This window comes from Mirounga leonina, unplaced genomic scaffold (assembly GCF_011800145.1).
Source record: "Mirounga leonina isolate KUSES-001 unplaced genomic scaffold, KU_Mleo_1.0 Mir_166, whole genome shotgun sequence".
Classification (NCBI taxonomy): Eukaryota; Metazoa; Chordata; class Mammalia; order Carnivora; family Phocidae; genus Mirounga; species Mirounga leonina.
The window spans coordinates 14,677,592-14,695,332 of record NW_023270418.1 but is presented as its reverse complement, the minus strand read 5'-3'; the positions used below and the strand labels follow the sequence as shown (position 1 = coordinate 14,695,332).

The window sequence follows — 17,741 nt, the reverse complement described above, 5'->3', positions numbered from 1 at the left end:
CCATGGGTGCTATATATGTATGTAAAACACCTGAAAGAAATGATTGGAGGGACTGGTACTGCAGACAGTAGTAGGAAGAGTCTTAGACTTAGCTAAAGGTAGTCCTACTGTCTAAGATTTAGAATACATAAAGGTAGGAGTGAGCAAGGGAGGACAGACCTACGGCTTCTTCAGTGCTTCTCTACGTGAGTTTGCTTAAATACTGTTCCCTGTACACTGCAAACATATAAACCGGCAGGTACAAGAGAGAGTTCTTTACCTGTTTATGTACAGACTTCAGGGGTTTAAAACCCCTAAAACTGTGTACAAAATTTGGAATGTACATGTACTTTTCTAGGGAAAGGGACATTAGCTTTCCTCAGAGTACCAAAAAAGTTTAACTTTCTGTGTTAAGACAATTGCACAAAGAAAAAAGACGCAGGTTCTATTCCTACTTCTGCCACTACCTACGTGAGCCTGGAAAAGTCATTTTATATCTTTGGATTTCTATTTCTCAATCTGTGAAGGAAGAAAATGGACCAAATCAGAATCTACAAATTTGTAGCCTGCAGCCTACAGAACTTTTTTGGGGGGGGGACTTTTAGAGTGTTATCCCACACAGCATACTTGGAATTTTAAATTAGTTGCCAGCATTTAAAAATCAGGAGATATGACCTAGCAATAAAGATTTCTAGCTTCTTTTGAAAATCTGAAAGATCTGTTTGTACTGGGCTCTTATTCCCACATGGCAGCAACTGGCTGAAGCTAAGCAGCAGCTATCCGCTTCACACCAGGCAAGCTCCAGTTTGCCATGGTTACCCTGGTTTGCCTCCCGATTTACATTACCTTTCTGGTCCCTACAGACATCTGAAGTTGCTATCCCTGGAGGTAACACTCTGAAGGTTTTCTACCTCTAAGGGTCCTTGTATTTGAACACCAAAAACCTGGGATCTCTTTCTTTAAAGGGGTTGAGAACACCTCATAAACACATGTTCATCCACTTACCCCCAAAACAAAAAAAGTAATATAGCTCATTTTAATGTAAACGTCCTTTGAAAATGTGTGAGGAGCAGAAACAAAGGTGGAATATGGTAGGTGAAAGCGGCATCAGAACAAGAAATATCTCCCGACTTTTGTCTCTTGACAAGAAGTATCTCTGTTTAATGGGAGTTAGTCTAGTCTAATGCTAATAACCAGCTGGGCACCAAAAGAACAGTAATTTCTCTGTAGAACTGTAAATGTTAATCACTTAAACATCCTAAGCTGGCTCCTAAATATTGAATTCTCTTTATAAAAAATCAGAAGATGCTGAGTTCAGAAAGAATACTGGCTGGCTGTTTTGGGTTTTTTCCTATCCCACTGGCCTTGTGTTGGTAACATGCTTTTAAAAAGAAAAAAAAAAGATCAACCCAACTTTCTATTTTTACAAAAAGTTTTTTTGGGGGGAAACCAGTGGAAACAGACTAAAAGAATATACAGCAAGTCTTCCTAAGGAATCAAATCAGAAAGCAAAGGCCTTGTCAAAAGGAAATGAAACTGAATTTTTTTATCACCATGCCATGTACAAAAATTCTTTACCAATATTACTTGATTTTCCAGCTCCAAGTCTACTCCTATGTCAGGCAACCACTTTTATACAGTTGGTCAGATCCAAAATCATTTTTGGTTCTGAGAAACCCATCGCCAAGTCTTTTAAAGCTAACTCTAAAACACATGCCACCTCCAACTACTCTTCACCATCTGTACTACTGCTCAGGCCAAGCAAGAGCACTGTTCTCCTTCTTGCTACCCTACTGTCCATCTCCACACAGACACCAGAGTCAGAGTCTAAGAACCTAAGTCACTCACTCACTCCCTTGCTTGAATAGTCTATGGCTACTCAGAAGAAAATCCAAAGTCCTCATCACGACCTACTTGGTAATCTGATCTCAACTACTACTCCCTCATCCCTTACCCTTACTCAGTTATTCTCCAGCCATCCTTTTTATTCCCCAGCAAGCTTCCTTCACCTCAGAGCCTCTTCACATGCTATTCCCTCCACTTGGGCCACTATGCCCCCAGATCTTCCCATCACTGGCTCAAAGTCTACCCAAGTCACTACCTCAAACAACTCCTTCTCACGTCCTTAAATAGCCTCCCTCTTATTCCCCCATCCCAGTCACTCTCCTCCTCCTTCCCCTAGTTTGTTATCCCTAGTATTTACCTTATCATCGTTTGAAATATAATTTACTGCTGAACTTCCTTATGTCTGTTTTGCTCATACCATATAAGCTCCATGAGAACAGGAACTTAGGACTACTCACTGTTAAATTCCCTACTGTTCCAAACACTCTACCTGATTGAATGAATAGATCAAAGGAAAAAATCATCATGCTACTAACTTCAACCACTATATAAAAATATCTTAATAAATACTTTACCTCAAAGAACTGTGGTAAAAATTAGATGAGATAACATGTAGGAAGCTTAGGGGTGCCTGGGTGGCTCAGCCATTAAGCGTCTGCCTTTGGCTCAGGTCATGAACCCAGTGTCCTGGGATCGAGCCCCACGTCTCATTCCCACATGGCAGCAATTGGCTGAAGCTAAGCAGCAGCTATCCGCTTTACACCAGGCAAGCTCTCTCCAGTTTGCCATGGTTACCCTGGTTTGCCTCCCGATTTACGTTACCTTTCTGGTCCCTACAGACATCTGAAGTTGCTATCCCTGGAAGCAACTCCCTGCTTGGCAGGAAGCCTGCTTCTCCCTCTCCCACTCCCCTTGCTTGTGTTCCCTCTCTCTCAGTCTCTCTCTGTCAAATAAATAAATAAAATTAAAAAAAAAAACAAAAACATGTAGGAAGCTTATAGTACAGAACCTGGTACATACTAAGTTCTCAATAAGTTTTAGTTATCATTGTTGTTATTATTAATTGAATGACAACATACTGAAGCACTATTAAGTACCAAGTACTGAGATAGAGAAGGGATGAACAGAAAAAAATGACAAAACAATCTGTTATTAATCAAAATACTTTGTAAAATATCTAGGAAGAAAACTTCAGGTAGAAGAGAAAACGGTTTTAGAATATTCAGAAAGTATTAAATACTTTCATACAGAAGGTAAACATCAGAAAACTGTGTTGGTACAACTTTAAAGTTTAGATGTAAGTGGAAATAATTAAAATGGGGGAGTAGAGGCAACATGGGGTGGTAGAAAGAACATGTACTTTGGCATCAGACCTGGGTTCAAACCCTAGTCCTTCTACTTACTAGCTAGGTGACCTTCCGCAAAGTTCAACCTCTTTGAGTATCAGTTTCCTCATGTAAAATGAGAATCATAGTAACATAGCTTATTGTGGGAGTTGTACTGAGATCAACCGAAACAATGAATGAAAAGCACCTGACCTAAAACCACTCAATAACTATTACTACTATATTCTCATCTCTGGAAAGAGCCTCAAAATACAACAGCAGAGTTTCTAGACTGTCTCAGTTTTATAACCTCAGCTGAAGACCAGTATTTTCATTCTTCACGCACGTGAAGTCAGAGTCTACCACTCACAGCTTACACCCCACCAGGGTTTACACCGACCCAAAGGACAGAGAGAACAGAAGGGTGCCTACAATATCTCTCCCATGACTGCCTACTGGAAAGAAAATGGAAGCTATTTCCTAACCAGAAAATAATGTATTGCCCCTGCCTCCCCTCTGCTTCTATAAAAATTTCCCACAGTTCAGAATGTAAAACAGAATTTAAAGAGGACAACCAGCAAGACTTGTGAACCTAAAATTAGACCTACCAGCTGTGTTTTGGTTAGCTAGTGCATAAGGCACCAGCAGGACACTGAAACATACAGGAGCCTCTTCTCCAAGACAAGTTTTTCTTCAGCATATCCACCCACCAGAATAAAGCAGGCAGAAGGAGCAGAAGGAGCAGAAGGAGAGGGGGCTGAACACTTTTCACCCAAAGAAACTTGGTGTCCAGAACTTCTACTGCTGCCAGACTGACTGGTTTGGAACTGAACTCAGAACAGAACCTTAGATGGCTTTAAAATGGTAATAAGAATGAGCCACCCATGGCTGAGGGCTTACTATCTTCCAGGCACTACGCTAAGCTCTTTAGAAGTATGATCTTTGTTCCTCACTATAACCCAACAAGAAGCAGCAATTACTATGCTGTTACCAAGACTCAGAGAGGCTGAGTGAATTATCCCACATGACACAGCTAATAAATACTCAAATCCATAGATTGCAAAGCCAACTAATGCAAGACTGCTTGGTCCTTCATTTCATTCTCCCATTTTTCCTTAGTAACAGACCCCAGCTTTTAGCTGGACACACTGTAGCCTGAAGAAAAGACTGTTTCCTAGACTCCCTTGCAACTAGAAAAGGCCACAGGACTGAATTCTAGCCAATGAAACATAAGCAGCAATGTGTGCAACTTCTGGAGGGTTTCCTTAAAATGGAGGGGTGTGTCCTTCTTCGCTTTCCTATGCCTGCTATCCTGGAACTTGGATGTGCTGGCTCAACTCCAGCAGTCAACTTGGTCCATGACAAGAACTATACCCTAAGGGCGGCAGAGTGGAGCTAGAAAGAGCGTAGATTCCTAATAACATCACAGTTCCTCCACACCAGCCTTAGACTGCTTACATCCAGACTTCGTTTACACAGAGAGAAATAAGTATCTGTTTGAGTTGCGATTATTTTGGATTTTTCCAAATTATTTCATTATATTAGATGCAGCTGAACTAATGTAAACATTGATACACTAAATCATTATGCAATACTGTCTCTTTCAGTTCTTCATCAGCACCCTAGAAACTAGATATTTCATATCATATATTCACCAAATATTCCACGTACATCTACTACTCAACAGGCACTGTGCTAGGTACTGGGAACAAAGATAAACAACTTATAGTAGTAACCGTAGGAGAGTTTGTAACTATAACCCACAGGGCACATGGAAAGAAATAACATCTCAGAGTATACTGTAATTAATGCTACAGTTAATGTATATAGTCTGTTGCTATGGGAACACAGGAAGGCTACCTAGCAGTCTAGTCTGTATTTACCTAGTACAATCCTATCCATCCCGTCCACCTTGAATACCATTCCTGCCGAGAAATCTTTCCTGATCCCATGTTTTCAGCTGAAATTAGTTTCTCTTTTCTTTGAGCCCCCATAGTATACTGTTTGCCCCTCTCCTCTATTTATACACAAATAAGCACCTGAAAAGACTGTCTTTCCTATTAAACTATAAGCTTCCTAATGTCAAAAACTTTTCTTTATTCTCAATATTCGTCACACAGCTCACCATAAATGCTCAAAAATTATTCAGATAAATAAGATTAACCTAAAATACCAGTCTTTAATGCCAACTATATGCTATAGCTTGTACACATTAAAATGAATGTTTCCTCTAATACTTATTGAAGTTAAAAGCAGATTTCTTTGCTACCTGACCAAAAACTAGTTAAACACATCTGAAGTGAGTTTAAGATATAGTTAAATGTTCAACAAGAATATGGTTATCTGGCCTACATTATGGATTGAGCCTTTAGCATATCTGAAGGATTTTATTTTTTTAATTCTTCATTCATTTTGTGACATATGAAAAGGACATTAATATTAATATTCTCTGATGCCATGTTGGCTTGATCTATGACAGTGATACACACACAAACACATAAACACACACACCCCAAAAACAAAAACAAAACACACATACAAAGGATTTAAGTCTGCCAGGGCCAGAATTCTGTGTTTCCTACCCCATTCTCATCTCTACCCCACATATCAGGACCAAAGCTTTTGTTCCACCTATTCCTTGTATATATTCTGCCCCCTCTCTTCTGACAGTCCACGAGCATCTGTGCTCCTTCCTGCCACACAAGTTTAGACTGTGGCTCTGGATATTAAAAGAACCAACTGGGACAGGAATATGAAACTGAGCTGGTCATCTCAGACTGAACTGTAAGTTCAAGCAGAAGACACAATGAGCACTGACACAGATCCACCTTTGGCTTCTCAGTCTTGGGTCAGATGCAAGGGAGGAGAAGTGGGTACACCAACGAATAGACAGGGCAACTTCTATATTGTGGGCTGTAGTCAAGAAAAGCTGACGTCACACGCACACAGTCCTTTATTCTCAGAGGGGTTTAAGAATAATAAGACTAAAAAAAAGAATAATAAGACTACTGCATCAGCAACCTTACCCTGAAAAGCAATAATCTAATAGTACATAATGCCCAGTAACCCATTCTATTTTGATCAAGAGGTCAGGGAAGAGAAAAAGAAGGCACTGGATTCTTGGGAGAGAGAGAAGGAAAAGCTTGGACCTTTTCTCAAGAGTCAGCTATTAAGACTCCCAGCTAAGCTCTGCCACTTTCCAACTGTATGACCCTGGGCAAGTTATGTGATCTCCCTATGCTTCAGTTTCCTTCCTCTTTAAAATAGAGATAATAAAATGTACTTTGGGGCACCTTGGTGGCACAGTTGGTTAAGCATCCGACTCTTGGTTTAGGCTCAAGTCATGATGGTAAAGATGCATTGGTTCTGTGCTCAGTGCAGAGTCGGCTTGAGATTCTCTCCCTCTCTGCCGCTCCTGCTCGTGCTTGCACACATGCTCTCTCTCTCTCAAATAAATAAATCTTTTTAAAAAATAAATAAAGTGGACCTCTAGGATTGTTATGAGAATCAAATTAATATGTATAAAGAGCTTAGAACGGTGCTTACCACATAAGTAGTAATATAGTAAGTGCCAGCTCTTAATCGGTTCTGGCTCCCAGACACCAACCGTGATAAGTCATCTTGATAGCATGCACCCTTAACTCTGTGGTCTTCCTCCCCAAAACCACTAACTCTAGTCTAATCATGAGATGAACAAAAGACGAATCCCAATAAAAGGACATTCTACAAAATACCTGACAAATCCTGGAGATTTTGATTTACCTGGCGTGGATAGGGCCAATCAGAGGTATTTTCTAAAGAACTGCCCTCCACAGATGATTCAGAAATGTGGTACCAAGGTGAGAAACACGCTGTTTACTTTGCTGACCTCACCTCTTACTCCTCCTTCACTCCCCTCTGCTTCATAATGACCTTTTTATTGTCCCTCCAATACTCCGAGCGCACCTCTATCTTAGAACTTTGCATTCACTATTCTTTCTACCTTAACCACTCTTCTCCCAGAATTTTTCTTAATTTTAGATTATAAGGTATAATTTTAATAATGAAGATTATACAAAGAGTCCATGCTTTAACAGGACACAGTGAGACAGCTTTTCCCATGTTCAACCCTGCAGAAGCCCTCCAGGACCTCCCCACAAGCTCATACTCCCTCCACAGGGTAGTATTTTTACCTGTGCTAACAGAACATTAAAACAGCGAGAATTATGATATTCTTCTCACTTCAAGAGCCAACAATCCCTTTATGAAAAGTTGTAGGAACCAAAGCAATCGTCTCTGCTACAAATCACTGAACTTTGCGCAAGCAGTACTCAATTGGTAACACAAAAGAAGGGTTTTCCTAGATCTTTGCTAGATCTCATAAATTCAGGTCTCTGCCCACATGTCATATGCTCAGAGATGCTTTCCAAGACTACCTCACCAAAATGTAACCCTCTGCTGCCATGCCACTCACTCCTTCACCAGGACATGCTGATTTCATAGCACATACTACCATCCCAAATTACCTCTCTTTCTCCCCAGCTAGAGGGAAAACTCCATGAAAGCTAGGGCCCTGTCTGTCCTCGTGACTGTATTAACTCCAAGACTTACTACAGGTTAAGTAAGTACATTCTGAAGGGTAGACTCAGATGGGCAATCCCAGAACTGTAGGTCTCTCCCAGAAATTTTCCATAGAACCACATGGGGCTGCTCTGACAGGAAGCCATTCCCTTTAAAGACCTTAGTCTTAGTTTGTCTTATTCTAAACAAATAAATAAGATACTGCAACATTCTGTAGCCAGGGCTTCATGGTTTTATTAGAAGATAACCCAAACCTTTCAAACAATTAAAAATAATATAATTAGATGTTTTGGGCAGACCTTCAACCTTCTGCCTCCCTACCAGAGCTGCTTCTTATGAGCTGACTAAAGAGCCTGAGTCATGAACCATGATGGGACAGAGCAGTGACATACCTCCATTTCTAGCCCTCCTAGAGCCACAGCTGTTCTGAGCATATGCCTGTATCCTTCGAACCACCCTGCTCCTAGTGCTCCCTCACCGGCTCTTCGCTGCAGTTGTTCCCAATGCCACTTAACCAAACATTCTGCTCCCCAAATACTCATCTTAAAGGCACACTCCAGGGCAAAGGGAAACCCTTTGGATCTGTACATAATAAAGCCATGTTAAGAACTCCACAGATGCTCATAAGCATCTGCTGAACTCTGCTTCCTACTTGTCCTTTAGCCATTTTATAACTCTACCTTTCCTTCAGTGATCCTACAGTGCACTAGACACGTACTTTTCAAGTCACAGGACACACCCATTAATAGGCAATATAATTACTTTAGTGTGAGAATCCAGAATTTTTTTGAACAGAATAGAACAATAACAGAAAACATCCTATCCGGTAAGGCATACAGTGTTCCATTTGAGTTATTTAAAAGTGTGTGTGTGTGTGTGTAAACAAGGTTACAATGTAAAATATACTTCCCCTATTGTAGGTTATGTTCAATTTTTTAAACTACTGGCCTAGAGTTCTGAGAACATCTAATTGCACTTTTATTGTTCAACAAAAATGACTCATTAACGTAGCTATGAATGCAAATCCCCTTGACAATATAAGAATTTTCATATGAATAAATCCATAAGCCAGATCAAGTTCCTTTGTCAGACCCAATGACCCATTTTCAGAGCCAGAAATTATGGTAAGAGAAACCTACATATCTGGATGAGAGGTTATAAATCAGATGAGAGATCATAATTTGGGCTGTGTAACTATATTTCTATGATAGAGCTGGCATACATGCGCAATTCAAATCTGGACCCACAAAAATCTTTTGGAGACAGAAACTTCAGGCCCCTCTTGCCATACAGTCTCACCTTGGTTCTCTGCCCATTCTGAAGTCTGCTTTACTCTAAGTGTCAGCAACCCTTCGCAACAATTTGGCCTTCCTCCACCAATACCAGCCACTCACAGCCTGGTTAGGCTTGAAGCTATCAGAACATGTATGTTTAACCAGACTCTTCATATTAATAATAAAAACAGCAGCTAACATTTACTGAGAACTTACAATGTGTTAAGCATTGTTAAAGTGTCTTATCACAAACTAAACCATTTTATTCACATGAAAATCCTGTTTTATTTCATAACTTCATACCCATTTTAGAGATATGGAAATAAGACCAAACTGTTACATAGCTTGCCCAATGTCAAAAAGCAAGTGGCAGAGCTAGGATACTTTCTGTTCCTCTCTAATCCTACACTGTTTCATTTTTTCTTTATAACATTCACTACATGTTTATTTGCTAATTGGTTTTTCTCTATTTCCTTCTAATATAATGTAAGCTCCAATAGAATCAGGACTTTCTCCATTCTGCTCACTGCTATATCCCCAATGCTTAGAAGCTCCTGCCCTTGGCCAATACTCCATAAATACTGGCTGTATGAATGCAGTGTAACCAAGACCCTGTTCCCTCACCATCATCATGCTGTGCTACTTTCAATATTCCAAGAGCCTTACTCTCTTCCAATAAGCAAATGTACACTGGCCTCAAAACATTTGAAACCAGAGTGAACTGAAACTAATTAAAGCTGCAACCAAGCTCTGATCAAGCTCAAAGCTTTACTGGATCAAAATAATCAGCCCCTCATCCTAGCTGCCTAGTAGAGTAAATGGCATACCACTTCTGAGGGGGAGAAAAGAAAATACTATTCTAGTGTCTATAGTTCTTTTAAACACAATGTCTAGTATTGGACGAAAAATGATGAGATATGAGAAGAATTATGAAAATGTAAAATCAGACCCCAAAAGATTCAAAGAAACAGAGCTTTAAAAAATAACCAAATAAGCATCCTAGAGTTGAAAAACACATTATCATTAATTAAGAATTTAACAAATGACATACAATGGAGTATTTGTAGCTGTCAAAAAAAAAAAAAAGATAAATAAATAGACATATCTATGGAGTGATTTCCAAGACATACTGCTAAGTTAAAAAAGCAAAGCAAAAAAGAGAATTTATATCGCCCAAAACCCCATTAATTCCAATTTCACCATGAGAAAATCATCAGACAAATCCAAACTAAGAGACATTCTACACAACACCTGACTAGCACTCCTCCAAACTATCAAGTTCATCAAAAGCAAAAAAAAATGTAATGTGACCACAGGATCCTGGTAATTAGAGGAAACACTGGTGAAATTCTAATAATGTCCACAGTTTCGTTAGCAATACTGTTCCAATGTTAACATAAGAGTACGGGAGGGGCGCCTGGGTGGCTCAGTTAGTTGAGCGGCTACCTTCAGCTCAGGTCATGATCTCAGGGTCCTGAGATCAAGCCCCATATTGGGTTCCAGCTCAGTGGGGAGTCTGCTTCTCCCTCTCCCTCTGCTGCTCCCCCTTCTTGTGCTCTCTCACTTGTGCTCTCTCTCAAAATAAATAAATTAAAAAAAAAAAAAAAGAGTATGGGAAGCGGCTCTCGATCTGAGGACATTTACTGATCTGCAAGAAATTGAGCTGTGCATTTGATAGGGGTTACAAAGTGAGGTGGAAGAGGAGAAGGTAAGAGAAAGCAAAGCTGGGGCATGCTCAGAGTGAGACACTTACTGTTTTTTAATTTGTCTTTTAAGTAATGTCTACACCCAATGTAGGGCTCAAACTCACAACCTTAAGAGTCAGATGTGGGGCGCCTGGGTGGCTCAGTCGTTAAGCGTCTGCCTTCGGCTCAGGTCATGATCCCAGGGTCCTGGGATCGAGACCCGCATCAGGCTCCCTGCCCCGCGGGAAGCCTGCTTCTCCCCCTCTCGCCCCCCTGCTTGTGTTCCTGCTCTCGCTCTCTCTCTCTGTCAAATAAATAAATAAAAGAGTCAGATATTCTACCAACTGAGCTGGCCAGGTGCCCCAGGGTGAGACATTTAAAAGAGCCCTTTCCACACAGACTTCGGATGCTCTCACCCCTGCCAAAGAGTAAAATCCTAGAGTAAAAACAAACTAAACTTGCCACTATCTCACCCTCTGAAGGGGACTGTGGGAGTGTTGCCTTGGAGCTGAACAGAAGGAGGGGAGGAGCTGCAGGGCTGGATGAAAATGAAATCTTTAAGAAGTTGTAAACTTAGGCAGGTACCTCCTGAAAATCTGATCCAAGAAATCTCAAGCAATTCATTTAGTTTAAGGGGGTTCTAAACAAATTGTACTCTCAGGCCTTAGCACAAGCAAAGTCAATCCTCTTTCGAAGAATACAGCTTCATGCCAAGGCTTAGGAAATCCCCACAAATAATTTTCAAAGGCAATGAAGAGTTGTGCAAACATAACACAAAAGGAAATAAAGAAACATGAAAAATACCATCAAAAACAACAGCAGAAGAGATCTATAAAGTCTCCACATACTGGAATTACCAAAAACAGATTATGACCAACATGCTTACTGTTCCCACACGAATAAAGAGGATAGCTACAGTATGAAGAAAGATAGAGGATATGATTCACAAATTTATACTAGTACGTTTGAAAAGTTAAACAAAATGGACAAACTTCTGGGAAAATGTAACTTATCAAAACTGACCTAAGGAAAAATAGACAACTTGGACAGACCTATGACCATTAAAGAAATTGAATTCATAATCAAAAATAGAAAACAAAGTAACAAAATTCTCTCTTTCTCTTTTCAGGTCCAGACAGCTTCCATGGTCAGTTCTACCAATCATTCTAGGAAGAAACATACCAATCTTAAGCAAACACTTCCAGAGCATTAAAAGAGAGAAACTATGTGAGAAGCAATACACTGTGACTCATACTATGAAGCCAACATAACCTGGATAGCAGAATCCCAGTACAAAGAAGAAAATTTACAAGCTAATTTCTCCCATAAATACAAATGAAAAAAATCCTAAATTATTAATAAACCAAAATTAAAAACATGAAGATACTTCACCATGACCAAGTTGCATTTATCCCAGAAATGCCAAGCTGCTTTAATTGTAAAATACAATGACATGAAGGGATGAAAATAAGACCATATTTATGCACACCCATCTTTCTGTGTACAAATAGAAGAAGAAACATTTGAAAGATGTGCAAAAAACTAAGAAAAGTGGTCACCAATAGTTGCTGGGGAAGAAACCAGGTGAAAAGGACAAAGGTGAACTAGAGATTTTTGAGGCATGTGAACATATTACTGATTTTTAAATTTAAAAAATCAATTAACATAACTTACCACATTAACCTAGTAAAATCAGATGAACACCCCAATAGATGCAGGAAAACCACCTGACAAAATTCAGTAGCCACTGAATATTAAGAAAAACTCTTGGGGCGCCTGGGCGGCTCAGTCAGTTAAGCGGCTGCCTTCGGCTCAGGTCATGATCCTGGGGTCCTGGGATCGAGCCCCGCATTGGGCTCCCTGCTCAGCGGACAGCCTGCTTCTCCCTTTCCCTCTGCCTGCCGCTCTGCCTACTTGCGCTCTCTATCTCTCTGTCAAATAAATCAATAAAAAATATCTAAAAAAAAAAGAAAAACTCTTAAGCTAGGATTAAAAGGGAATTTTCCTAATCTGATGAAATATATCTGTGAAAAAAACCAAACTACTATCACACTTATGTGTGAAATGTAAATTATTCATCAATTAGAACAAGACCAGAATACCCACTATCACTTCTATTCAATATTATATTGGAGGTCCTAACTAAAGTCTTAGGGCAAGAAAAAAAACAACACATATAAGGACTGGAAAGAAACAAAAACTGTCCCTCTCTGCAGATAATATGGTCATGTACTTAGAATTAATCTACACATTAATTATTAGAATATTTATGAGAATTTAGCAGACATCTTAACATAAAAATCAATACATAAAAGTTAATCATATTCCTATATACAATTAGAAAACAAAAATTTTAAAATTTTGTACAATACTGTAGAATTTTAAGTATCCAGCAATAAATGTCAAAATGATATACAAGATTTTTCAGAAAAAAATTATAAAACTTTATCATGAGGCAATTTAGACCTAAATATATGAGAAGACTTTATCTTGGAATGCTGTTAATTCTCTATATATTGGTTTATAAACTCAATACAATACGAAAAACGTTCTGCAGGCTTTCTTAACACAACTTTATAGTATGCTTCTAAGAAATGTAAAAGGCCAAGACTTTCTAGAAGAACAAAGTGGAAGAACTTGCTCTACCAGATACTAAGACATGTTACAAAGCTATGGTAACTAAGAAAACATGTTTTTCACACAGAGATACGCTAACAGGTCAATGGTAGAGAACAGAAGACCCAAGAAACATATTCACAGGCATATGGACAGGTGGCACAGCAGATCCATGTAGAAAAGACAGGCTTTTCAATAAATGCTGCTAGAGCAACTGGCTACCTGCAAGAGGAAAAAATGAAATTGAGCCCCTATTTCCACTATGGGAAAAGCAATCCTAAGTGGAACAAGACACAAAAAGCACTAACAATAAAGGCAATTATTGATAAATTCTACTATATTAAAATGAAGAGCTTCTATTCAAGGCACAGTTTTAAAAAACAGACTAGAAGATATCTGCAACCCACAGAAACAACAAAGAAGTCCGAATACATTTCTATAAATTAATGAGAAAAAGACAACCTAACAGAAAAATGAACAAAAAAACCTCAATGGGGCACTTCACAAAAGGAGAGAGATAAAAGATACACAAAGTCCTTAGTAACTAGAGGAATGCAAATTTAAACCACAAGAAGATACCGTACATATCCACAAAATTGACAAAAAATTTTAAATTCTCTAATAGCAAGTGCTGGTGATGATACAGAATAACAGGAACTCTCATACACTCTTCAAGGCAATGCAAACTGGTACAACCACTTTGGAAAATAGTTGGCAAAATCTGGTGCTATTTAAGATATGCACAGTCTGTGACCCAACAATCTCATCCTAGGGTTACATTCCATTTAAATATATGTAGATGTTCACCAGGAGACATGAACAAGAATGTCTATACCAACATTGTTTATAATAAGCGGAAACCTCAGAATCTGGAAATCGAATGTTCATCACTGATAGAAGAGATAACTTGTGGCATAGTCTTAAATGGAATTCTACACAACAATGAAAATGAACAAACCACAGCTCCACTGGATGAATCTCACAAACACAATGCTAAAAAAATGAAGCAAAACCCAAAAGAATGCACAATATGACATCAACTGTGTCAAGCTCAAGTAAGTTTAGGAATGCATATATATGTGATAAACTATAAAGATAAGCAAGGAAATATCACCACAGAAGTCCAGAAAATGGTTACCTATAGGGAAGGGAAATGGTTATAATTGGAAAGGGCATAGGTCTTCAATATTGCTACTAATACTCTTTGTCTTAATCTGGGTAGAGGGTACATCAGAATTTGCTTTATAATTTTTTGTTAGACTGTGCAAACGTTTTTATATACTTTGTGTATTTTACAATAAAAAAAAAAAGGAAAATCTCAACACAGGAAATTTTCATTAACAAAGTATTTGTTATCCCAGTGCCAGGAATTGCAAGGTTACTTAGGGAAACAAAAATCGTCATAACATGACAACATTCACTAATGAACTGGTCACTCTGCTCAAACTTTCCTCCCTGGTTAACTCCAGCAATTTCTCTGACTGTAAAGATCCACAATATAAGTAAAAGGCAAATCATGTAAAAATTTGTTGGCCCAAAAAAGATTAATTAATGTCTACGACTTCCCAAACACTGTTCTAGGGGATCAGCAAGGTCCGAGATAGATAAAGGTCCTGCCCTCCTGCCAGAGATGGAGGACGCAGGAACTCCCATTCCGAGTTTGTTTCCAACCTCTCATCCTCCTTTCCAAATAACTGTCACACATGAAGAACCTGAATGAAATTGGCGGCACATATGACCTTAACACAGAAACCGCCGCTTGTCAGGGGGTCTCTTCACTACAGAGGAACCACCTGCTTGGGTTCATCTGGCTGAAGCACGGTTTCCCATATTCTCAAGTACGCAGAGAGACTGCCTTACCAAGTCAAGGCACTAGTCTCAACGATGGCGGTGCTGCGGCAATTGGCTTAAATGGGGTCAAAACTCCCAATGAATGCTTTAACTGGGATCCAGACACCAGAGGCTTGCAGTTTTCCAGAAGCTGTACACTAGGTTTCACGTGTACATATATTTCCCATCGGGTCAGAGTCCAGAACTTTCAACTGATTCTCAAAGTTCAACCAAAAAGAGGGTATAAGCACTGCCCTCACTAAGTTGAACAGGCTAGACTTTTAAGGTCATGGTGAAGGCGAATGTGGCCACAACTAGGCCACCTGAGTTGAAACCCAGGTGTACAGACCTCCAGGCCTATGCTCTGAATGCCCAATACTTACTCTTAGTTCTTCGAAGGCTTCGTCTAGGGTGGAGAGCTGGTGGCCCTGGTGAGTCCCAATGACAGGGCACAGGACACAGATGAGTTGCTTATCTTCCTGGCAATAGGTGCTCAAATCGAGCCCATGGTCCGGACACTTCCTCTTGGCCACTCTCTCCGCTTCCATTTCTATTTCTGGGTCAAATTCACTTTCTGCCTCCGTTTCTCCCTCAGCCTCGGATTCTCCTTCTTGGTTGTCTTCCTCTGCTTCGCTCTCTTGCTCATCCTCCATTTCTTCCTCACTGTCCTCTTCACTCTCATCCTCGCTCTCATCCTCGCTCTCTTCCTCCGTCTCGCTCTCTTCTTCGGATTCACTGTCTTCCTCGGACTCGCTCTCCTCCCCCACCTCGCTCTCTAGGTCCCGCTCATTCTCCACCTTGGCCTCGGCTTCTTCCTTGGCGTCGCCCTGCCCCGGGGCTCCGGCGGTCCAGGCCTGGGCGGCGCCGTGGACGTACTGGGCCAGGTGGTGGCTGGGGAACTTCTGCCTGTGCGCCTCGGCGTGGCGGTGGCAGTAGCAGAAGGCGCACTCTCGGCACACCTCCTCGGCCCCCGGAGCCTCGTCCGGCTCGCACTCGTCACACGTGCCGTCGTGCGGCAGCTCCTCGAAGGCCGCGCCCGCTCCGGAGGCCATGTGGCTGCGGTGACGCGGCCCAGGCCGCTGGGCCTCGGAGCTCGCCGCCTGGCTTCGGCGCGGCCTCCTCCCTACTTCCTCCCCGCCCGGGTCCCGTCCCGGGTACTGGTCGCGCCGGGTCTCAAGGCAGGCTTGGGGCCGCGGCGCCGCTGCCGCCTGCTCCCGCCTGCTCCCGCCAGCCCCTGCCCGGCCGAGGAGCCAGGGGCCTTCCCGCCCGCTCGGCCGCTCGGCGCCCGCTGCGCTTCCTCCGGCGGCGCGGGCACTTCCGGCGCGGCGGCCCCGCGCCCCCGTCGGCCCCCGCGCCGCGCGCCGCCCTGCTTCGCGCTGCCCCCGGCGAGATCGCCGCGCCGCTGGCCCTGCCGCCCCGGTTCCGCTTTCCCTTTCCCTGTCAGCGGCCTCTTTTCACTTCCTGAGTCATTTAAAGTGGCAAGGGCCCTTTTCCGCGTTCCCCGGGGGGAGGGGGGGAGAGGGAGTGGGGGGAAGGGGGCGCTCCGCCGCCCCGGAAGGAGGGGGAGGATGGAGGAGGTCTCCCGCTCGCTCCGGAGGCGGGGTCAAATTCTCCCACGGCCCTGGGGGTGTCAACCTGACTTTTCAAGGCCGCTAGGCAGGTGTACGTGTGCATTTCAGTCTCGGTCCTTCCAGTTTGTCGCCGCCCATCCCAGTTCCCACCGCCAGGTGTTCTGCAGGGTGCCAGGACTGAGTGGTTTTTTTTGTTTTTTGTTTTTTTACCAGACTGAACCTGATCGCTTGGGATTTTCAGAGGGCCCCGGGAAGGGTTGTGTTTGTTCTCCCAGGCTCAGGGAATTTCAGAGTCAGGCTCTGCAAACAGACATTTTCGATCCAAAGCAATACTACACTTTGTCTGTTTGCAAAGTCTGTTTGCATTCCTGCTTCTTAGGGGCTTGGAATCTCTAGGGTGGCAACCTCTGTGCCTTTTTCTGAGTGCTTGCCTTGGGTTCCTCTGAGATGTCAGGTGAGGTAGGTGGGGAGAGAGGATTTGTCCATTTTCCTTTATGTAAAGAGACCACCTAGATCCAGATTGGGTTCCGAAAGAAATGAAAGGGACTGTTATTTATTAACCAATACCGAAGTGCCCAGAATCAGGCCGGATCTTTTTGTGGCATTTTAAAAGCTGGTTTTGGAAGATCCACTGTTAAGGGCTCCCAAATCCTGGTACTACAACTTAATTGGCTTTGTGACCATGGAGACGTTAATTGATCATTCTGTTTTCCACTTTTTAAAAAGATATGTAAAATGGAAATAATAATATCTACCTGATGGGGCTCCTTTGTGGATGAAATGTAAAGGTGCCTGTCTTCTGGAAGTATTCACTAGATTTTAACTATTATTATTGGCACAAATTATATTTAGTGCATATAATGACACTTTGAAGGAAGTTTTAAACATTTTTTAAAAGATGTATTTATTTAAGTAATTTCTACACCCAGCGTTGGGCTCAAACTCACCACCCTGAGATCAAGAGTTGCAGGCTCCATCACTGAGCCAGCCAGGCGCCCCTAAACTTAATTTTTAACACATTGGGCATTTTTGGCTGGCTGCTGGTAGTATAAGCAA

At 41.6% G+C, this 17,741-nt stretch overlaps 1 protein-coding gene across 4 annotated transcripts in view; it reads right to left on the bottom strand.

The window, feature by feature from the left end:
* Positions 1 to 16,428, bottom strand: part of TRIM44 (tripartite motif containing 44) — a 110,192-nt gene extending 93,764 nt beyond the window's left edge. The window contains exon 1 of one of the 4 annotated variants that reach the window (XM_035012575.1): positions 15,498 to 16,428. In XM_035012575.1, coding sequence (XP_034868466.1) covers positions 15,498 to 16,166 — 669 coding nt within the window. In that variant the 5' untranslated portion in view covers positions 16,167 to 16,428. The remainder of the gene's footprint in view (positions 1 to 15,497) is intronic. The other 3 variants (XM_035012577.1, XM_035012576.1, XM_035012578.1) reach the window with 3 other exon arrangements.
* Between the last annotated feature and the right edge of the window lie 1,313 nt (positions 16,429 to 17,741).